Here is a 24,257-nt window from a genome sequence, read left to right as displayed (position 1 = left end):
TTCAGGAGATTGTTCAGTTGCATGGTGTGCATGTTTCCATCATTTCAGATAGAGGTCAATTCGCACTTGTGGAGAGCAGTACAGAGTGAGTTGGGTACCCGAGTAGAGCTCAGCACAACTTTCACCCGCAGACCGACGGGCAGTCGGAGCAGATAGTTCAGATCTTGGAGGATATGCTCAGAACATGTGTCATTGACTTCGGAGGTCAGTGGGATAGATTCTTGACCTTGGCCGAGTTTGCTTATAACAACAGTTATCAGTCGAGCATCGACATGGTTCCATTTGAGGCTTTATATGGTCGGCGATATCGTTCGCCCATCGGATGGTTTGAGCCCGATGAGACTAAGTTAAATGTTAATGATTTGGTGAGGGATGCCTTGGAAAGGTAAAGTTGATTTAGGAGCGACTTTGCACAACATAGTCTAGACATAACAGTTACGCGGATCAGAAGGCGCGTGATCTATCATTTATGGTGGGCGAGAAGGTTCTCTTGAAAGTTTCGTTGATAAAGGGGATCATGAGGTTCGGGAAGAAGGGCAAGATGGCTCAAGGTTTATTGGCCCATTTAAGGTGTTGCGGCGAGTTGTGGAGGTTGCTTATAAGCTTGCTCTGCCTCCTAGTTTATCGGTAGTTCATCCGGTCTTCCATGTGCCTATGCTCTGGAGGTATCATGCCGACATGTCGCACGTGCTAGATTACAACACGATGAGAGTTTGGGTTATGAAGAGGAGCCAATTTCCATTATTGACAGCAGGTTCGCCAGTTGAGGTCCAAGAAGATTGATGCGGTGAAGGTCCAAAAGAGGGGTCAACCAGTCAAGGAAGCGACTTGGGAGGCCGAGGAGGACATGAGGAGCAAATATCTGCACCTTTTCAGCACTCCAGGTATGATTCTAGACCCGTTCGAGGACAAACGTTTGTTTAAGAGGTGGAGAATGTAACGAACCGACCGGTCATTTTGCTTTCTAGATCCCCTTTCCCCTAATTAAGACTCCCCATATGTGTTTCTATTGTTTTATGACTTACAGGGATGGTTAGTTTGGGCTTGGAAGGGTTCGGGTTGAAATTGGAATATTTAGTTCCTTAGCAGTAGCCTATAATGGTTAAGTTTGACTTGAGTCAACATTTTGAGTAAACGACCTCGGAACCGGGATTTGATGATTTCGATAGGTTTGTATGATAAGTTTGGACTTGGGTGTGTGTTCGGATCGAGTATCGGATGCCGCGGGAGCGTTTCGGCGCTTAATATTGAAAGTTGACGCATTGAAGGATTTTCAAGTTCTTTAGGTTTGGTTTGAAGTAGACTTTGGTGTTATCGTGGTTTGTTTGGGATTCCGAGCCTGATAATAGTTCTGTATGGTAATTTAAGACTTGCACGCAAAATTTGGCATCATTACGAGTTGATTTGATAGGAATCAGACGCGCGAAAGTGTTTTTAGAAGTTTTTGAGTTTCATGATTTGATTCGTACATTTTGGTGTCCGATTCATGATTATAAGGTTATTTCGGTGTTTCGATCGCGCGAGCGAGTTTTTATGATGCTTTTAGACTTGTGTGGACGTTTGGTGTGGATCCCCGAGGGCTCGGGTGAGTTTCGGATGCGTTCGGAGGGGTGGAAGGACTTCAATTTTTCTGGGTTTTTTGCTAGTGCCTCATGTATTGCAAATGCGAGGTTTTGTTCGCATTTGCAAGGTGGGATTCGCAGTGCGATGAAGCCTGGGCGAGGCAGTACTCGCATTTGCGAGATTTTCCTTCGCTTTTGCGATCAGCACCATTTCGCATTTGCGAAGCTTTTGGTCGCAAATGCGATATGGACATAAATGATCAGACTTCACAATTGTGATGCTTTTGTCGCATTTGCGACCATCTCATTTGCAAACCAGATGTCGCAAATGCGACATCTGCGACTGGTGCAAGGGCTTTTATTACAGGACTTAGACCTTTTTCCTCACATTTTCATTTAGTCTTGGGAGATTTTGAGAGCACTTTAGAGAGGGATTCTCATCAACATTCTAAGGTATGTAACTCCCACCCATTTTCAAGTTAATTATGTGGATTTTAGGTAGACTAAGCATGGAAAATTGTGAAAACTTGGGAAATTTTTGAAAAAACTAGGGTTTTGGTAAAAATGAGATTTGACCACGAAATTGGTTATGGAATTAAGTAAAAATTATATATTTGAGTTCATGAGGGTATGGGTGATATTTACTTCGAAAATATCCAGAATTTGGGCACGTGGGCTCGGGGATGAATTTTAAGAATCTTCCATTTTTGGTTGGGTAATTACTCTAGTAGTTAAATTATGAACTTTTGAGTTTATATTGATTAAATTATATAATATTTGACTAGTTTCGGATTGTTCGGCATCGACTTGGGGCTTTTAGAGCGGATTAGTGGACCGAAAGTGAGCTTGGGAATGAGGTAAGTCCCTTGTCTAACCTTGTAAGAGGGAACTCATCCCCTTAGGTGTATCTTTGTTGTGTATTACTTGTGTGGGGAGCTACATACATACGAGGTGACGAGAGTCCGTGCGTAGCTATATTCCATGATATGTACGGGTAGACTTAGATCCACATCATGCTTTTAATTGTACTGTTGTGTTTATCATGTGTATTAACTATCTTGAATAGAGCTAAGACTAGGGATTTTAAAGTTGACACTATTGACTTAGCCTTCTTATTTTGGAAAATTGAGGAATACATAATAACTATGAAAAATCCATGTCCTCTCGCGTCGCAAGTACTTCCGCGAGCGAGGTAAACTTCTCTATTCTTTTGGGATCGGGCCGTTCGCCTCGGCAGTATGGTAACACCACTCTTATGGGATCGAGCTATTTGCCTCAGCAATATGATGGTAACACTATTCTTATGGGATCGGGCCATTCGTCTCGGCATTACTGAGTACCACTATTCTTATGGGATCGGGCTGTTTGCCTCGGTAGTACTGAGTACCACTATTCTTATAGGATCGAGACGTTCGCCTCGGCAACTTCATGCTTAATAATCGAAACAGGTTCCAGTTTGGATATAATTGAGTTAGGGTCTTCACGGCCAGTTATGAGATGTTGGTGATGTGTTACGGACTCTTGTTGTATTTATTGTAGTTTCTTTTATTTGTCTCATTGACACCTGTTGTATGTTCACCATGTCTACTTTATGATCTTTCATTATTATTATTGACCTCTAGTAAGTGTCAAGTCAACCCCTCGTCACTACTTATTCGAGGTTAGACTAGATACTTATTGGTTACGCGTTGTTCTTCGTACTCACGCTACACTTCTGCACTGATGTGCAGGTACTGAGACAGGTTCCACTAGTGGTCATGCGGGCGCGTAGCCGATCATCTACGGAGACTTAGGGGTGTGCTTCTTGCCTTGCTACGATCCACAACACCGGAGTCTCCTTCCATCTTATTTACTATTCCTGTCTATTACTTTCAGACATTAGTTTTAGTAGTTTTGTATATTCTCTATATTGCTCATGTACTTGTGACATCGGGTTTTGGGGATTTGTAGCATTCATGTACTGCTGTACTTGTCATTGTTATCACCGTAGACTATGTACTTATGATGTTGATATTTGGTTTAAAAAGACTTATCACGGTCGCATGAAATTTAGTGTAATTAAAAATATGTTGAAAAGGGATAAATAAATAGTAGTTTCGCTTGTGGGCTTGTCTAACAGCGGTGTTAGATGCAGTCTCGACCTACTACAGAATTGGGTCGTGAAAGTTCTTGAGCTTGTGCAGTAGCCTAAATGGCCATGAATTCTTCATTAATTATGCTTATTATATCTAACATCGTTTTGTTATTTTTCGATGATGCCAAAAGGGGGAAGATAGAGTTGGGGGTATTGTGTTGGTGTTGATGTGTCTGTCTGTGCGATGTGTTTGTTGTACAAAGGTTGATAATGATATGGTGATATGAGGTGATTACCCAGTACTAACATACACAAAGTTTGTCATCATCAAAAAGGGGAAATTTGTTGAGTATTGAGATTTTGATGATTAACAAAGTTTGTTCAGATGAATAGATCTAAGAACCAGGTCCTCAACGTAGCTGCTTAACTGCTCTAAGAACCAACTCCTTGACGAGCGCAAAAAACACACTTAAATTGTGCTCACTAGTCAAAGATAGTATAGTATGATATCGTCTCCACAGGGATTGGATTTAAACAATATTCTCGTAGTTTGTAGCTAGATTGCTATCCATGAGGATATACAATGGAGATTTATATAATTAATAATTGAAATTAACTAAGAATCTAAACTAAACTATTGACTAATTACAATCGCAATAAAGGTACGCAAGGAAGTTATCAATGGGAGAAAACATGGGCTGATAGAATAGGTGCAAGATAATTATTCGGGATCTAATTCTAAATAATTCACTACTAATATTCAAGTGAGTCTCTCGAATTCACTTAATTATCAGTACAATTGTTTAGTAGAAACTCCTCTCTTGATTAAGTCTCAACCTCACAATATGAACCAATTTAAGCTCGGTGAAGATATGCAAGAATTCGTAATGGATTGGTCTTTAGGAGAACCTCGTTCGATTATCCTCCTAACTAGGTTTAATCAAGGATTCAACTAGACTCTTTCGATTATATAGAAGAATCTATGAACTTAATCAATAATATAGTGCAAATACATCACAAGTTATGCCTCTCTCGATTACAAGAAAAAGTGAACATGGATGCAACAATTAAATCTTCCAGAAACGATTCAAATACATAAAATTAGAGTTATAATCCACAAACAACCATCAATACACCAAATCCATCAAAACCCAAAAGGTTCTACTCCATAGACATGGAGAAGCTCTTCACAATTGAAACAAAAATATAGGAAAACACAAATACAATCCAAACCCGGATCTTGAGTAAGAAAGGAAGGATGAAATCCTTGTGCTCTTGCTTCTCCCTCTTCTCTTTAGCTTCCTTAGGTCTAAGTTATGTCAAAAGTCCATAAATGGTATTTTTCCCGTGTAATTAACTATCCCCCAAATAAACCCCGATGAAAATACCCTTTTTAGCGGAATTGGGAACATACTCTAACATTTTTGCACTACCGCGCCGCACCATGTGACACGTTTGTGGCAATTTCCAAAACGATTTGCAATATAGATTCTAGGCACATTTTGCACAGTCGCGCCGTCCCATGCGGCGCTGCTGTGTAGTTTTCTTCGAGTAGGTTCGTTTCTCCTATTTTTGACATCCGGGCTTGGTACTCAACCCCCAAACGCGATCCCGATTTAATCCCTTGGGCTTCTACTCAGACTTCAAAGCTCCAAATAGCTCAAATTTGCTCCGTAACATCTAAATAACTCGGAATAACTCCTACACGGCATAAAACACACAATAAGTGTAAAATACTACTAAGTAAAGTGCAGTAAATTAGAGTGCAATAAGCGACTAAGATACGGAATTATAGCCTACCATCACTCCTCAAGGTTAAGGACCAGCTCCTCAAGTTGATGATTGTACGTCTTTGCAAGACAGTAACTTTATCTCAAAGTTACCCAGCCCGAGTTTGTTGGAAGAAGACTGCTAAACATGATAAGGGTTGTTGCCCAAGAAGATACGCATGCATAGGAGAGAGACAAGAGTCCCAAGACTTGTGGAGTCTTTGGAACAGTAGGAGTCCTATAAAACAAGAAGCTGACTACGCAAAAGACTCCTAGAAGATCTCGGAGTCCAAGAAATTTAAATACTATCTTTCTGGACTGCTAGGATTATCCTTTTGCACATCAACTGAAGAACTATATTTTTCTACACTCAAGTCGAGTACCGGTGTTGTGTTCGTCTTGAGTCAGTCTAGTAAATGTATTTTAGGAAATCGAGTTGTAATCAAAGTGTCATAAACAATTAGTGAGTTGGAGTGAGTGTTTATTTTACAAGTTAGAGTAACTTGTAAATCAAATAGTTGTAGTAGGAGTACTAGAGAGTATTGAGTTACAGATTTCTAATCGATACATTTAGATCATTGTTCTAGTGAAGTCGAAGTTGAAAATCCTACGTAGTAGGTCGTGGTTTTTGCACCTTTTGATCCGGATGATTTTCCACGAAAAAATTATTGTGTTTACTTTGCTGCTTATTTTTACTTTACGCTTAAGGAGTAAGGTAAAGAACCAAGTTCTTTAGTAATCCATAATCAATTACCATCCGTAAAATAAAAAAATTACCCCTAGCTCTTTTAGTAGAGTTGCTTTCAAACGTACTAAGGTCCCCGCATTGCAGACTCTTATATTTGCTTCAACAAAGTTGTCTTCATGTTGTCACGACTCAGAAAAAAATAGTTAAACAAGTACTTTTTGATACTTCCTGTTGGATTCTATCAACCTTGAAATACTTGGAACCTGAGAACTAATTAGACATGCAAAGCATATTTACCAACATGTTCTGTGGCAGCAAATTTTGATTAAAGCTGCAATGTGGAATAGCCGGTCCGACTTTGATAGATGTGATCACTTCTCTAAAAAGATCTCATGAAAGACAAAGATGAATTCGTTTACTTCTATGGAATTACCATTTGACAAAGTAATCGCCCAAAGATTCGTATTTTGAAGCAATATTGAGTTAATTATTTTGGGTATTTGAGCAACAACCTATTTTTGCTTAAAAAAGAAGATAACCACAGTAATGACTGATCGTTTGTTGGGTCTTAATGGCTGAAGATCTAATTATTCAATAGAACAAATAGCACATGGAAATGCAAGCTAAACACCAAGTTTTTGTTGCCGTTAACTTGTTGATGCCTGTTAATTATATTGCTCAACAACATTGAAGACATTAATCCCCTCGTTACCTTCTTTGTTAACAAGAAGTTTTCATATCCTATTATAGGTGACAATCTGTTCGAAGAAACTAGTGGGGATCTCAAAGGAAGTGTCCCTTGTTGATTAGGGGAAAAAAAGAAAAAAGACCAAAAAGAGGGGAAAGGACTCGCAAGGCAAAATGGGTCGAATTTCCCCCACCACCCCCACCCTTTTATGTAGGCGTTTGGACATAAGAAGAGTAAAATTCGAAAAAATGGTGAAAATTTTTTTTAACTGAAAATGGTATATGAAATTTAGAGTTGTGTTTGGACATAAATTTCAGTTTGTGTTGTTTTTGAAGTTTTGTGAGTGAAAATTTTGAAAAACAGCTTTTTGCAGTTTTTCAAATTTTCGAAAATTTTCAAAATGCATTTTCAAGTGAAAATTGGAAATTTTATTAAAATGCTGATTTCGAAAAAAAGTAAATTCTTTTCGGAAAAATCTTCAACCAAATTTTATGTCCAAACGGGCCCTATATTTGACTCAATTGAAATTCAAGAACGGCGAATTGGACCACAAAAAGAGGAAAAACTGGAAAGTAGCGAGTATTGACATTACAACGATTTGCGATGGTAAGATTGACTAAAAATATTAATATTTCGGGACATTTGTGTTAAGTGTTTACTGTGAAAATATGGCTAATCTTTAGAAAGAGTCGCATTTGGAATAAGTAGTAGTAATTTGACAAGTAATACGCCTAACTTCAGTATTTAGTATTTACTAGTGATTGGGAACGTGCGTTGCACGTTGTACCCTTGTCTATTATTATATGAAGCCTATATATATATACACAAAATAATTCTCTTTTGAATTTTTGTTATTTTAGAATTTGTGAGATGACTTAATATTTTTAATTTACTTAATTCATCTTATTTTCCATTGATCGCTTGAAGAATGCGTGTTGCATATGCATAAACATGTTAAAACTTTCTTTGAGAAAGGAGGGGAAAAAAGACAAATGAAATGAAGATAAGATGAAGAAGTCTGAGGTTAAGATAAGTGATTTTGGTAAATTTAACATCTCGAAGTAAAAATGGTAAACTAAAATGTTTTAATTTTTTGTTGCTTGTTTTTATCACTTATTGAAGATTAAATTTATTTGATCAATTAAAAATATTACTTTTAAATCAATAATAGGTAACATCTGCTATAATTTGCAAGAGAGATCCTATATGTGGTGAGGAGCTAAAAATTCTGATAAGGAGATTCTGAAATCACACATACATTATAACTGTACAAAAAGTTTTGTCTCTTATTTGTCTCTTATGGATGGGGTGGGTGGGGGTGGGTTGGCAGGGATAGGGAATAGGGTGGATAAGGTTGGAAAAGAGTTTTGAAAAATGTTTTCCCTTCTTTTGATAAGTAAGGAAAATGAGTTCATAATGAAAATGTTTTTCAAAACATGCCAACCAAACATGAGAAAATTGGAAAATCCTTCATACCAAACACACCCTTAGTATAAAAAATAATAATATAATATAATATGATGATAATAATAGTTACACCTAGTAGCCATTAATTAATAAACTTTGTCAAGATAGAGCAATTGACTCAAATTCTCTTCCTTTCCTTCACAGTTCCTTTGGAATCTTGTTAAGAACTTAGACGTGATTTTTTTAATTGCATTATGCCTTACCTTGAAATAGTTCACTAGCCCAGGCACAAGCGTCGTCCTATTTTTCAAATGCGTTACTTTTATGGTATATATATGTATGTAAAAAGTGAAGAACATGTGTATCACTATTCCTTCTAGTGTTTTGTGGGTTCTCTGGAAGGAAAGAAACAAAGATTTTTCGAAGGAGAACTGAATCTTTGTATAATCTGAAATATATAGGTGTTTATAACAACTAGCTATGTGGTGCAATCTCAAGAATGTTTAAGAAGTACATACTCTAATTGACGTCATATCCTCACTACAGCTCATCTGGCACAAATTTTGTAATCTCCCACCAATATCTTAATGCTGGTTTCTGCTCATTAATACAAATTCTTCTGTTACTGATTTTAAAAAGGTTAATGTGATAACAGAATCATACTATTACAAAAGAAGATTCAAAATTAGCAAAATCAACTAGAATTTACAGGCCAGTCTCCTAGGAAGCAGCAGCTACTGCTTCTGTTGTTTTCTCCTTCTCTTTGACTGCTTTCTTCCAGTTTTCTGCACTATCAATGATTTCCCCAGTTTTTATGAGGTAGCGGACCCTTTTTCCATTGTCTAGTGTTTTATGACCCACCCGACTGGCTACCTTCTGCTCTTTCGAGTAAAGCATCACGTTTGAGCTGTGAATAGGAGCTTCAATCTGAAAATGTTAACACAAAAATTTACTTTCTTGGTAGGTCAAGGGTTTATCCAATCCTAGTCAAGACCAAACGAAAAGCTCAAGAACACAGTTTTCAGGCAAGTTAGAGAAGAGAGGAATCAAAATAAAACCTTGACTATCTGGCCTGGTTCATCCTCACTCCTACTCTTCACATGCTTGGTTTTCAAGTTCACATCTTTTACTACTACTTTGCTGTTGTGCTTGATGATCTCGGTGATCTCCCCAATCTTACCTTTATCATGACCGGATATTACCTTTACTGTATCTCCCAACTTAACATGCATTTTGTGTAGTACTGGAAGGCTGTTTGGCTTACACTCTTTCCGCTCCCATCGCTTAAGCTGCAAAATAGACATCAAAAAGATTGTTCTTATTCAATGATAAAACAAATTCTAATCACAGATACTGGTATGTTAACTACAAGAATATCATACTCCCCTTGCAAGTGATATGTCAGTTTCCTAACAAGTACTAACAATTAGGCCCAGAGATCAGCGTAGAAAACGTGGCAATTGTTAAAAACTGTTAACGATTTAATTTAAGCACTTCCTTCATGCAGTCATAGGTTCAAAAAGAAGTGCATGACCACATAACAATGACCCTATAAAAGTAGTTGCAACAACCATATTCTCAGAGACACATTTTAAAGGACCAGAAAATGGCATCAAAATACCAACCTTTGCTTGAATCAGACATGGACCTTCTGTTGATGTAACCTGCATAGGATCATAAGTAGATTTTCATTGACGTGGCTAAAGATTATTCAATTCTTCAGTTCAATGCACCAAAAATCGACAAACTATGTAAGCATAGGATTGGGTAAACAATTGCAGTGAAGAGTGTTAATCGAATAACAGCAAGTGCATTTTCTGAAGAGCTAGTGATTTGTATAGGCACTATGCAATAAATTCACCAGATCCCTCATGGTAAACATGTTTGAAATATATCTACGATAGAACAATTTATATCAAAGGGGAATATATAATTGGTACAGAGGGAGTAAGTTTTAGTTAATCAATTAGCATATGTTTAATGCACTGGACTTTTCAACATATTGAGGAATCATTGCAGGTAAATATAGATGTCTTTACATATTAAATTAGTCACTTGCAGCTAGATACTCCTCTAAACGTACTGACAATAAATAGATCAAAACTTGGAACAGAGAAAACTTGTTACTAATTAAGCCCAAAGACACTCTTAACATGGTGTGATATAGTCCGATGTAGGCCAATTAATTTTCACCAAAAAAAAGCCTCGCACCATTGATAGTATCACTACACTGGTTTTTTGTTTTTTCTTATAAACTTCCAATGTGAATTTTGTTAGCAAGCTAACGCATATGATATGTCAATATGAGCAAGGATTCAGCTAGCAATGGTGGCCTAGGGGAGCAATTAAACAACGGGCTGTAATCAAAGGATATAAAATTCATTTCTAATCAATACTGCAATTGAGATGGGATCCCCTGTTCCCATAATTCCTTATCCAAACATAGAAATCCATTATTCAAGAAGAAACCTTTTCATTTATGAATTAAATTAGGAGAATTGACACAGAGAAAAAGGAAAATTCTATTTTCAAGTGGAAGTTATGAGAAAGCATACCAGAGGAGGGGAGAGAGGAGGAGAGAAGCGCTGGCCGAAGAAAGAGGTGGAGGAGATTGAAAGACTAGTGAAGGAGCTCTGCAGAGCTGCCATTGCAATGCGTGCTTCAAATCCTCTTTGGAAGTAAGAAAGAACACACAGGAGAGTTTAGAGGATAGGATAATAAACAAGGAAAGCAACACCTTCTTCTTCTTTCTCACTCAGTGATTGGACCTTGGACCGGTCGAGTCCGGCCCAATTGAAAAAGTACCTTTATCTTGGGACAAAGCAGATAAAAATGAATTGATTCAATATATATCAATGATTCTTTCTAACAATATATATTAGATTGAAAAGGATGTAATGAGTTCCTAAGTAGATAGTTCATCAATGCCTTGAGGAGCTCTCGTGGTTATTTGTCTTGTATTATTATTATATTTAATTTCTTTGCATATGTATTAGCATTAGTAATCATAGTTACTAGTATGTATTTTTGTGTTGGTAAGAGATGGTAGGTATACAATCAAGGTACTTGACTTGGAAACCATTACTATAAGGGAAAAAAAACTAAATAGCAGAATTTTTTGACTTTCTATTTTTGCAAGAGATCTAGCTATAAGCTAGTATAGTTCTCAGTTACTACCTTCTTTTCTTCTAAAAAAGCATAAATACTAATGTTTACATACTTTTCGAATCACAATTGCACTTAAATTCCGACAACTTCTTGCCCTTCTACCGTGACGAATCGTATTAGGGCTATTTAAAATAAATAAAAACAAATCTAAATTGCCTTCAATATCCATAGTAGTAGTTGAACTCATCGTTGTGCTCATTGAGGTAATCCTAGCTCGCGAAAGATCAATTATTTTTAAGAGCCGAAGCAACTGTTAGTAATACCGGAACAACAGATGCCAATGACATTGGTTCTTTACTGCTAATTCCAGCAAAGTCATACGGAAATCCTACAAATCAAGTACACAAAAACAAAAACAAAAAAGGTACTTTTGGCTGTTAAAGATTATATGAACTTTCATAGAATTGACAAAAGGCTGATCTGGGCTTTTCACCCTTTCCTTCTGCCATTCGTTTACCTTCCACGCAAATTTACAAAAATTTAACAAAATTGGAAAGAAAGAAAGGCTATCTTACACGCAGACTATAACAGATCCTAAGTATCCCAATCGAACGCACCAAGACAAAAGTGTGTTATGAATGGAGAACCTAACAACCTGACCAATTTTACAAGAAGAAAAGAAGAGGAAGAAATTAAAAAAAAAAAAATAAACAAATGGAAGAACTGAGTTAAACTTCACATGAGTCAGCTGTGCTGTCCATAGATTCCCCTCGTCGGTGTCCAGAGTTTGGACTCCGATAATCTGGTTGTTCAGCATTGATGGTAACCTCCTCTGCTGTTGCAGATGAAGAACGCTTGTGACGCTTTCTGTCGTGTCTAGATTTAAGTATCCTTGACAGAACCTGCACAATGTCCCTCATGGAAGGCCGTTTCTTGGGGGCACGATTCACACATTTGTATGCAAGTGCAGCTACATCATTAAGCTCTTGCAAATCATACTTCCCATCAAGACGGGAATCTGCAATTTCCTCCCATCCACCTTTTCCATCTGTAGTCATGGCTGCCTACAATCATTAGTCATTTGGAGCTTAATTTCTATATTGCTGAATAGGCTTAAGAAACATATGGACAATAAAAGAGGTTTTTTTTTTTTTTTTTTTTTTTGTGCTTGTGTGCGTTGGGGGGGGGTTGAAGTTGCTCGACAGTAGGTGCTCACGTCCCTAAAGCTAGTAGTGACATTTTGAGGAGATCTAATCCGTGCAACAGTGATAAGCTAACCGCAGACATGGACTACAGGATGCAGGAACCTCGAAGACTCAGACCCCCAGTATCTTTTTTGCTGGGGTCTGATTGATTTATGAAACTGCTATTGCATTCTTTTACTATTTTCTCTTATTTTTAGAAAATATGCCCGGTGAAATTTTATTCTCACTTCCTTCATAACTCACCACCAGATTATCACCAATTGTGTAACAAGGTCCTTGCAAGCTTGTCCACAAAAAACTTGTGCACTCAGTAACAAAAGTAAGTAAACATAGAGTATATCCAATGTGAAAAATGGTAATCGCAACTGAATTATGCGGCACAAGAGAGCAAAGAGAGTAATATCTACTAGAAGCAAAATTCTTTTGCAAGTAGATACTATACAGTACATTATCCAAAGTGAAAAACGGACTTATTTGAATCAATGTTGAGTGAAAATAAGCATATGATGAAGTCATCCAAGTACAACCAGGGGAAGACATAAGAGCAAGCAAAAATATTACAACAAAAAAAGTAAGAAGGGAAACTAAAAGAAAAAGAGAGAAGGCATAAGCAATCTCATAAAGCTGTATATGCTCAAGAAATCATGGGCCCTTAGTTCTCACCATATCATTGTCAAAAGATAATAATAATAAAGAAGACAAGAATTTCACATCTCATAATGAGAGAGAGAGAGAGAGAGAGAGAGAGAGATCTTACTAGTTCAACATACTCGATGAGCCCCTGAAGAGGATTTCTACCAGCAATAAGTTCAAACAGTAAGACCCCAAAGCTGTAAACATCGCTTTTCTTAGTGAATGACCTAGTTGATATATATTCAGGATCAAGATATCCGAATGTTCCACGGATGTTGGATACATGTTTACTGATCATTTCTTCCCTTGAAAGCCCAAAATCAGCAATCTATGTATTAAACCCAATGATTAGCATTAGCCTGAAATGGACTTTACAGTATGACCACCTCAAAATCTGCCATTTCATTATCATTAAAACCAAGGAAATCTATGCCATTTACTTTACTTTTGGAGAGAAATAAGAAATATATTTAGCAACTGCATACCCTAGCTCTCATTGACTGATCCAACAAAATATTGGATGATTTAATATCCCGGTGTACAACTGGAGGAACTGCCTGAAAAAGGAAATAAAAGAGATTAAAGAGTTGAATAAATGAGCAATATATGGTAGCAGGAGAATTGCCACTAGGACACGCATGATTCAGAAATTGAGATCCCCAAAAATGTACTTTGTATGTGAATGGCAATTTGTGCTTATTTCAAGGATCCGTGGTACCGAAGAGAGATTGGTCGTTAATCATGTGTCAGCATTAAATGCAAATTGTGGGAGAAGATTACCCCGTCATGAAGATACTCTAAGCCCCTAGCCACATCAAGAGCAATTTGAACTCTCAAATCCCAGTGCAAGGGTTCAAGCTTTTCATCTGTCAAAGTAGTTCCTTTGTTAAAAGACTAACATATTATCATGCATGTGAGAGGTTATCCTGGAAGCAAATATCTGGTGACTTTACAGCATTTTAGATTGCTATGAAAATTTTGATTGCATGAGTACATGATATGCTAGTCAAAAGACAAATGACAGTATAACGTGAATCTCACAGAACATAATGGAGAGTTTCCAATTTGAGGTGGTGGGATATGGTCATATAAACAACCCCTAGTATTCAGTGTATGTGCAACCAGAAGTGTCATGAACCAGCAGCACTAAACTAGGCCTTACGTAGCCTTGCTATAAACTGATTAAATAGTTTGCGCTGAACGCATATAGATGGAGGACATCAGGAATATGAGAAAATATTGTTCAGAGCGGAGCTCAATTCTAGACTGCTAGAATATACAGTGGGTAAGCACGAGACTGACTACACCCAAAACTTAGCTATTGTTAACTGCTGAAGACTAATCTAGTTTACACCCATATAATTATAGTTCAATTTACTGCAAATTAACTTCTCGCGCTTTCGGTGATTTGAGAGAGATCTGATAATATGCACAGTTAATTATTGCCTTAATCTAACGATGACCGATATATGCTATTCAATGCACATAATTGAGGTGAAAAATGCACATCCAGGCATGTAATATTTGGTAATCCCAGCATCATCCAATCAGAGAATGTTTTCAACTTGTAGAATGTTGCAGGAAAAGGCATTGTTCAAGACTGCCTCTCAAAGAATTCTTTCTCTTTCCACTAAATCATCAGACAGAGTTCTCCATAGCATACCGTACAAGTGAGAAGCCAAACTGCCTCTGCTCATGTAAACGTAGATAAGCATATGCTGACCCTTCTCTGCACAATATCCAACCAAATTCACCAGGTTTCTATGATGTAGCCTTCCCAGTAACATGACCTGTGGAAATAAAAGAAGCTGGAAGTCAATTTAGTTTTAAAAAATTTACAATATAAAATGTAGTTCAGCAATTACAGCATAACACATATGGTTTAGCACAAAATATGAATAAAAAAATTAGGCTTAGAGGATATCTAGAACCTATGTTGCTCGGACTCTCCAAAAGTATTGTCTGGTGCGTGCCGGAACCTCCAAAAGTAGTGTATTTTTGGAGGATCTGACATGGGTGTGGCATCATTTTGGAGAGCCGCGCAACATAGTCTAGAACCCTACTGGATGAAAAGTTTTGTTGACCTAAAAATACTAGAATTTGCCTAAATTTTTTGGTGTGCTGTGGCATTTAGAGAAAACGTTGTACACATTAGGAGGGTACAGCAATTTCCTGACCCATCTTGCTTAGGATCAGTTGCAAGCACTTCACCAACTACTGAATCAAAATATGAGTAGAGTTAAAAGTAAATATCCCCTTCTCTTTTTGTTTGTAAACTGGATGTTTGTTAAAGATAACTAGGGCTTGTAACACTAGCATGTTCTCTAGGTGATATCTCATGATTTAAGGTAAACATTAATCTACAAGAACAAAAAGTAAGTAAACTTATTTAGCATTTTTCACGACTGCACCATATTTTATCAACTGGTTGTTTAGTGAACTGGCTTTTCCATATATTAATGCAGTCAACATGGTTGTTTCACAGTTCCAAAGGTTGTCAAAATTTAAGACAAAATGTTTGAGCAAGGTGACTTGTCAAACAAATGTCAAACCACCATGAAAAGTATGCTTCTGTGATGTTTAGAGTACCTCTGTTTGGAATTCTTTCTCTCCTTGTTTAGAATCAGTTGCGAGCACTTTGACAGCAACTGTCTCACCAGTAGACATCTGAGCCTTATAAACAGGACCATAGGCCCCTTGACCAATCAATGTGGTGAAGTTGTAGGTTGCTCTCTGCAAATCCCTGCCCATTAAGAAAGAGTACGTTAACTAAATGTTTAAGCATCTCTCAGAATAAAAACTTCAATTAAATGTAAAGGATCATAGAAGATACATATATATGGTTTAAAAGCTGCTCATTGATTTCTAGTTCTTCTGAGGCATTCTGATGTTGGAAAACACATTTCTAGAAATGGTAAAACTAAAATATGCATATACAAAGGTTTAACATTCAAACAAATCCTTAATCGCAAATATTGATCGTATCAAAACAAATCCATTACCCAGTAGGCAATAATATTCATTTTCAAAGTCTTTGATTTCTGGGTAACATCTCCAATTGCTGCTTAACCACTACATCGACACCAAAACCATTCAAAAGAGGCTTCATCAAGCATGCAAACCACAGGGGAAAGTTTACAAGATAGAGTGCTGGGAAAGAAGTGAGACACTCGTTAGCATATGTGCAATGGTATTTTTACCATTCCAAAAAAAAAAGAATGGACGGGCCGAAGGTCTATTGGAAACAACCTCTCTACACATAAGGTAGGGGTAAGGTCTGTATACACCCCATCCTCCCCAAACCCAACTTGTAGGATCACACTGCGGATGTTGTTATAAAAAAAGAATGGGTGAAGGCACCCAAGGGTATGGCCTAGTGGTCAATGAAGTGGGTGAGAACCATGAGGTCCCAGGTTCAAATCCCAGCGGAGGCAAATACTAGGTGATTTCTTCCCATCTATCCAAGCCTTGGTGGATAGAGTTACCTGGTACATGTTGCTGGTGGGAGGTGGCAGGTATCCCGTGGAATTAGTCGAGGTGCGCGCAAGTTGGCCCGGACACCACGGTTATCAAAAAAAAAAAAAAAGTATGGGTGAAGGTTGATCTCTGGTTTGCTTTGTGGGAGTACTGGCAACATTCATCAGGTTTAAGCATATCAAATGTAGATTATTTTGAATTAGTATGGATAGACTATCATGGGGTGAAAGGGCTGCTGAGACATAACTGCTGTGAGTTAGGCAGCTCAACAGCCACATTATATGCCTTCCTATTGTGATTACTAAGCAAAAAGCCTGGTTGATGTTGATGCTTTGTGCTTCTCAGAGGAGAGTTAAAAGGGTTGATACTGGTTGAGAGGCTAATGTATCCAGTTTATTGATTAAGAGGTGGATCTAGCTGGTGCAAGCAATGCCAAACAGTCATGAAAAAGTAGCGTATGATCATTCGGCACAGTTATGAATCAAAAGCAGATAATCATGGCCCTAAGATGCAAGGTCTATTTATTGAATAGTGCAGCTTATGGTCAATAATGTGAAGGGAATTGTAAGACCATTCATCAGAGTTATGAATCAGAGGCATTAATTGGATATTGCCATGGCTCAAAGATGCAAAGTCTTGCTACAGGAGAATGTTCCTAGTTTTGCAGAACGTCCAAACAGTACATTGTTGGAATTCTAAACAGAAAATTTTCAAAGAAGCCAGACATTAGGATGGACGATGTTTGAACTTAAGCTTCCTACAATCAACAGCACTTTCTGTCATAAAGTGTAAATAAAAAGAATGCCTCATTTCTGCTATGGCAAGTACTGTAAGGACGTGGTTAAAATGAAAGGGGAAGTTTGGATTTCCTAGGATCCTTCTACCTTATTCTACTTCTGGTGATTGAAACAACTATAATAATATAAGTACTGATTTTGAACAAGCTCTGCAATAATAAGTCATGGAAAAACTGCTGAATCTCATTTCGCTTTGCACAAACAATGAGAGAGCAGTAGATTGGAAATCGAACTAAAAAGTTGCAACACTTTTTGCATACAGTCATAGATACATACTTGTAGGAGTACTCGAGTATACCGGAAGCAGAAACAACATTTGCCTTCCTAAGGCCGCCAAGCCACACTGACATGCCATTCTGGATAGTCGATTTTGGTGACTCTGTACCAATGGAAGAGTCTGATAATACTGTACAAGTATCAGCACCATTTGCACGAATAGGAATAGTGGCAGCCCTCCTAGAACTGCTATTCCCTATCTGAGGACGTTTCCTATGGTACCTAAAGCAGAAAAATGCAAGTATAGCTAAAAGCACTCCTATCACAACTCCAATTGAGATGCCTATAATTAATCCATGTGACTCCTTCTCCATTTCTTCCGGGCACTTCGAATTTTCAGCTATCTATGCATTGATCGCATCGTGAAATAGCTGTAAGAAATTAAAAGCAGTTAACTCCTGCACTTGGCGGCTCAAGCATTTTTTGCACTCAAGAGTCAACAACAATAACAAGTAAGCCTCAGCCCCAAACAAGTTGGGGTCGGCTATGTGAATGCTCACTGAACATATTACTTCATCATTTCAGGCCAATAATATACAAAATAACTCCAGTAAGTGCATAATTTAGACTAATCTCGTTCAAAAAAATAATGAGTCCAGTTCTTTATATTTTCTAGTTACATGTAAATCTTGGAAAGGCTAAACAACTCCTGTAAAAGCATAATTTAATCTAGACTACAACTCAGCTCCTGAAAAGAAACTACAACAACAACTTCCTGCAATCCCAAACTAGTTGAGATCCACCATATGAATCCTCAATAACCATTTAGTTTCATTTAGACTAATTTCGTTCAAAGAAATAATGAATACAATTTTCATCCTAAACTGGATCTCCAATTTCAACGGTATAAAGAGAATCGTAATGATGAAATAACCAAATAATTTAAAAACTATATCGAGAAGAGAACAAAAACATGTTTTACGAGAAGAGTCTTGTTTGCTAATTTTGGAAAAAAATCACAGAGCTTGCAACTATTCTAAAACGACAAAGCTTATTCCACCAGCAGCGAAAAGGAAAAATCTGGAAATGAATGTTCCATTCCTTTTGCTCATATATTTCTGGACAACCAAACAACAGATCAAATGGAAAAAATACATCATATTAGTACAAAGGTAAACTTGAGAAAGTAAAATAGTACAGATCAAACAGTAGTGATAAAAGTTCTAAGAAATTATGAAAAAGGAAACTCTGAAAAGGAGCCATTTTCAGGGGACAATTCTGTTAACGTGCATTCATCCATTGTACCTTGAGTGAAGCAGTTACAAAGCGTGATGAAGAAGGATCTAAGCCACGTTGCGAAGCAACAAAAAGTAGAGAATTTGAGATGAAAAAAGCAAGGAATCTGATTTAGACCGTGTTTGGAACTACGGAAATTGCTTAGATAGAGGAAAAGTCAGAAAAATCAAATAAAAGAGGCGAGAGCAGAGTGTTCTTTTGGCAACTGTGGTGGACTCGTTCGACATTTACGTTGAGACTTAAACGCGCGTGACGAATGATGATTATTTTACATTCCTGTAATGCCCTCATAATTTATACACAATATATTCAGACAATTCACACGTCTTTTTCTTTCTTTTTTCTTTTCTTATGATGAATAAAATAGAATAAATGATGGTCTAGCCACTTTAGGGACCCTCTATAAATTTACATTATTTTTCTTGTGTTACAAGGAAAAAGGGATTGAGAGAGACAAACTTTCTTTCTTTTTAACCAATTCTAACAAATTACCGGTCAAATTAATCTACATTTAAAGCTCCTAAATTTTATTATGGGGAAAGTATTTTCTACGAGAAGTTTTTTCAAAATACTAAATTATACCTTAAATCTCATTCATTTCACCATTTTTATTTGATGGTGAGAGACAAACTTTCAACAACCATCAATTTTGATGACTTTGTCATGACAAGGATTAAGATCCTAACTATTTTAGGCCCCAACTTCTTTAAGATAAAATAAGCAAATATCCAAAATTTCTTATAATTAATCTACCATCACTCTTGTTCGAAATCTAAATGAGCTTTCTCTATTCTCTTATTAACTAGTATGTGTTATTGGTATGTAGGTAAAATTAGTAGGAAAATTTACCTGCTATAGCTAATTCTAAGAGTTATGAAATGGATAATGAAATGGATAAAAACTACCTTTTAATTTAATTACTTTTCATAGCTACAATGAATTTTCAATTTACCCATCATAGCTATACCAAATGCATGAAGTTATTCCATTGTATAATCTCCCCCCCCCCCCCCCATCCCTCTCATTTTCCTTTTCTCTTCTCCCTCAACCAGCCGATATCCAGTATACAAGTCGTCACCAGTCATCTTTCTTGGCGGAGCTCTATCGGAACCCAACCAAACAGCCGCCTCTCTCTCTCTCTCTCTCTTTTCCCTTCTCTTATCTCCATGCATCACCACCCTCGTTCGTCTTCACAAATCACCACCGCCAAACCAGACCTATCACCACCCACTACCAAACCACTACCCCCTTCATCGCGAATCACCCTTAAACACCGTCGCCACCACTGTCAGATTCAAATCTGAAATCACAAAGTTGCAATATTTAAGACGTCACCGGATCTGGATCTAACAGAGATGCCGGAATCTATGGCTTCTTCTCCTTCTTTGTATTTCACATCTGAGTGTATTCATCTGACTGAAAACTTATTCCTCCACCACTACTTTTCACGCTTGAAAAAGAAGCCACATCTTTCTTCTCTACTGCCTTTCGCGCCGGAAAAATTGTTATATAAATATAGTGTATTTTATTTCATTAGAGATCTAAAGTGTATTTTGTATTTTTTTCGGAGATCGGGATTTGATTGTATTCTCCATTTTTAAATACAGTATATTCTCGTCGGAGATTTGACTGGGTTTGACTGTATTCTTCATTTTTTAGTGCAAATAATGTGTATTTCTAAAAGGATTTGAATGTATTCTTCATTTGTTTTAGTATAAATACAGTGTATTTTGTATTTCGCCGGTGATTCGACCGGATTTGATTATATTCTTCCTTTTTAAATACAGTGTATTTTGTATTTTCGCCGGAGATCTGGCTGTATTCTTCATTTTGTCATTTTTTTTAGTGTAAATACATTCCATACTGTCAAATACGTTCAACCTTACGACATCAAATAAGGTTGGATACAACCGAATAGTATATTCAAATACACTCAAATATATGCGGAAAAAAATAAAAATAAAAATAAAAATAAATTAAAAAACTTACAGTTGAACAATGTATTCAAATACACTCAACTACAACAAATTGTCCAAAACTAGCTATGAAATATAAATACATAAAATGATAGTGACAGATTGTTAAAAACTCCTTAAAATGATAGTGCCTTATAACTTTGCTGGCTGCGCAAGGAAATCTAACATTGGAATTCTTAATCAGCAGCAAATAACAATCATTAGTCCATGATAAAGTGGATCCACGTTGACCGTTATTTGGGTTTACTACAGCTAAGCATATCCCTTTTAACTTTTCAAATACATAATTAACTTGCTGTTATCATCGTTAATTCGTTATATCCATGAATAATGGTCCTGAAGATTTTACTCTGTCTGTGAAACAAAGATTACTACAGTAATTGACTTTTTTAACTATAACAATATAACAGATAATTCTAGCAACATATAGTATTTGTTTTTTTGCTCAAGATAATGTAGCAATTTATTTGAAGTTTCAAAAGGTTGACATGACATCTTATGGCCCTAGAAGAATTTAAAAAATGAATCAGGAAATAGAAATGCTACATTAAAGGAACACTTTAACAGGACGAAGAGCGCTGGTGGAATTCAAAAAAACACATATGTACGGATTTAAATTAGAGAAATTAAAAGGTATCTTTATTTATTTACTGTATCTATTTTGCTTGGGTTTTTCAAGGATTTTTTTTGGGACTGGAATGATATTTTATGGTAAATGGTCGTCGTATTCGTTTGCGACCTATGTGTAGATTGTCTTACAAACCTCATGATAAAAGTCATTTTTCAAAAATATATTTTCCATATAAAAGTCAAAAGCGGATTCAGAATTTAAACTCTATGAGTTCAACTTTTAAGATTTTTAATATTGAGCTCATTATATTTTTAAAGTTATAGTTCATATCTATGTTGCAATTTTAATGAATTTTTACACATAAATTTGTACTTGTGTCAAAAGTTATGGGTTCAATTGAACCCGTCCCTGATGAAAGTCCCTTTTTAATGTTCGATTATCAAAAATTATTTTCCAAGAAAAATATTCTTCAACTAAAGAGGAAGTGATTTCCCTCATTTATGAGTGAAATTAATTTTCTTACAACTATCTTACTACTTTTTAACTTCATATTACTAGCTCCAACTAACACTAGACATTATTTTAATCTTAAGTATTCAAAAATTTCACCAAAACAATCTTCAAATTTTTAATATTATTATATTTGTCCAATTTTATTCGCTCATCAACCAAACACAGAAAAAATTAAGAAAAGCATTTTCCATAATCTTTTTATGGAATGTAACTTCGATCTACCAAACATACTATGATTAATCTTGTCTATTTATGTTTTGGTACTCTCGGAAAGTTAATCTTAATAACAAAATCAAATTAAGTCACGTCAACCCTCACCAAACCTTTTATCTAAATTGTCAAACATCATACGATAAGTCTCCCTTAAAAGTAATTTTAAATAATACATAACATCAAATATGAAGTATCAAAGTTGTACTAATAAACTACACAATTAATCAACCAACCGATACGAACCTGCAAGGTTTAATTCTAAGCTGCGAAAAATTCGTGTTTGTTTTAGTTGTATCTCATGCCGCACATTGCCACATACGATGATTTGATAAACATTCAAGTACCTCGGCAGATTATAAATATAGACATCATTCTGGATGTAATACCATTAGAAGATACTTGTAAAAGAGGAAAATAAAATTAAAAGAGTAATCATACTCTTCAAGGAAATTCAAACCCCAAATTTCTACTATATATTTTAACACTTCGAATCGTGTAATCATATCTTCTAATACAATTCAATACTTGATATTTAATTATAACGACTTAATGGTATTAGGAGCAGACAAGGGGGTTGTTCTGATGGTCAGCACCAAAGGAGTAATAGCTCCAACAAAAGGAGATTAAAGGCAGAGGCGAATTCAGGATTCGAAGGTTGCGGGTGCCACCATGTTATGCATGCAGTATACATGTCAGTAGCTACAAAGACAGATTAGGAATAATGGGTCGGTTCAGTTAGTTTTTGGTTAATTTGAATATGCCTTTCATTCACAAAGCAAATAAGTTCGATTTTAGTTCGAATTTTTAACGCTTAATTCAAATACATTCTAAATAAAAATGAAAAAGAAAGTAACATTTCATGAAAGAGCGCCTCCAATATAAATATTTTCTTAAAGAGTAGCTTAACTATACTATATATTCTTTGTTTGACTAGATTAATTTACTTGTATTGTTCTTTGTTAATTTTTTCATCTTAATTTTTGAGTTATATGACAATTATTTTCAAAGAAAAACCTTCAATATTCAACCTATGAATATTCGACTAAAACGACTATCAATCAAGCCATTTAATTTATTTTTAAAACCCAATAGAAGATAATGCTCAAATTATATTCCAATATATAAATTAATATCGTTTCATTAAAAATAAAGAAATTATATGCTAATTAAAATCAATTCAAATTACCTATAGAAAATAATTATTCATAAAGTAAGGTATAATGATAGAAACAAAATGAGGATCGAAAGTTAAAAAAATGAAGAAGATAGACTTAGCAAGTAATAAAAGGAAGAAAAGGAGGGAAAGAACCGAAAAAGAAGGAAAAGAACTGAAAATAAAAGAAATCTTAATAAGTAGAAAAAAGGAAAAATCAAAGGAGTTGCTCCAACAGGGAATCGAACTTGCATTAATGAGGCCAAGGAAAGCCTTCAAAAGGAAGGCTTAACCAATGGCACCCGCTTCTACTTTGTAATTTTTGGATGCCACTTTATCCATATATACGTTTCTTCACAGAGATATTATGTATATAGTAAGAATTTTAGCGAAACAAGCGAGTGGCGTGGCACCCCTACCTCATAAGGTAGATCCGCTCCTTATCAAAGGGGAACGATATTAGGAGTGATATGGGTGTTTGGTCGGACTTATTAGAACCCTAACTAGATCTGCCATTGCAATTAATTACTATTTCTTTTTAAAGTTTGGAAATTAATGAAATAGGAAACTCAAATGAAAGAGGTAGATATTGGCAGTTAATGAATTCGGAAGAAATAGCTATTGCAGTAATCAACCGTCAACCTAACCCAACCAAGTTTGATATATAAAAATCAAATCCGCAAATTTCAAACACGACAAGAAATGGCAACCATACGACAGCCCCCACGTTGGACCATGTTTTGAGTGCGACTTCCATCTCCCTCATCTCATAAAAGCAAATTAAAGAAGAAAAAGAGCGATTTTGTTAATTTCTTGAATGTGAAAGCTTCTCTTTTTTATTCTTTTCCACCTCATGAAATCTATATACGTCATATATGTGTTTACTGGTTGGTTGTATTTTTCTAATCCTG

At 36.2% G+C, this 24,257-nt stretch overlaps 2 protein-coding genes across 3 annotated transcripts; both read right to left on the bottom strand.

Moving 5' to 3' along the window:
* Positions 1-8,604: 8,604 nt before the first annotated feature.
* Positions 8,605-10,906, bottom strand: LOC104090172 (large ribosomal subunit protein uL24c). The gene is made up of 5 exons (XM_009595227.4): positions 10,744-10,906; positions 9,814-9,852; positions 9,247-9,477; positions 8,898-9,115; positions 8,605-8,785 (listed from the first exon to the last, which is right to left on the bottom strand). The coding sequence occupies exons 1-4, from the start codon at positions 10,834-10,836 to the stop codon at positions 8,909-8,911; spliced, it is 570 nt and encodes a 189-aa protein (XP_009593522.1). The 5' UTR covers positions 10,837-10,906; the 3' UTR covers positions 8,605-8,785; positions 8,898-8,908.
* An 818-nt stretch (positions 10,907-11,724) lies between these two features.
* On the bottom strand, positions 11,725-19,193 carry LOC104090173 (calcium/calmodulin-regulated receptor-like kinase 1). 2 transcript variants are annotated; one of them, XM_009595228.4, is made up of 8 exons: positions 18,930-19,193; positions 17,685-18,055; positions 15,724-15,877; positions 14,798-14,924; positions 13,915-14,000; positions 13,620-13,691; positions 13,259-13,462; positions 11,725-12,360 (listed from the first exon to the last, which is right to left on the bottom strand). In XM_009595228.4, the coding sequence occupies exons 2-8, from the start codon at positions 17,996-17,998 to the stop codon at positions 12,025-12,027; spliced, it is 1,293 nt and encodes a 430-aa protein (XP_009593523.1). In that variant the 5' UTR covers positions 17,999-18,055; positions 18,930-19,193; the 3' UTR covers positions 11,725-12,024. The 2 variants fall into 2 exon arrangements, with proteins under 2 accessions (XP_009593523.1, XP_033510443.1); XM_033654552.2 differs by lacking the exon at positions 18,930-19,193 and adding an exon at positions 18,607-18,914.
* Positions 19,194-24,257: the final 5,064 nt, after the last annotated feature.

This window comes from Nicotiana tomentosiformis, chromosome 7 (genome assembly GCF_000390325.3).
Source record: "Nicotiana tomentosiformis chromosome 7, ASM39032v3, whole genome shotgun sequence".
NCBI classification, from domain to species: domain Eukaryota; kingdom Viridiplantae; phylum Streptophyta; class Magnoliopsida; order Solanales; family Solanaceae; genus Nicotiana; species Nicotiana tomentosiformis.
Note: the sequence above shows the minus strand (reverse complement) of the source record. Positions and strands in the feature narration are given on the sequence as shown.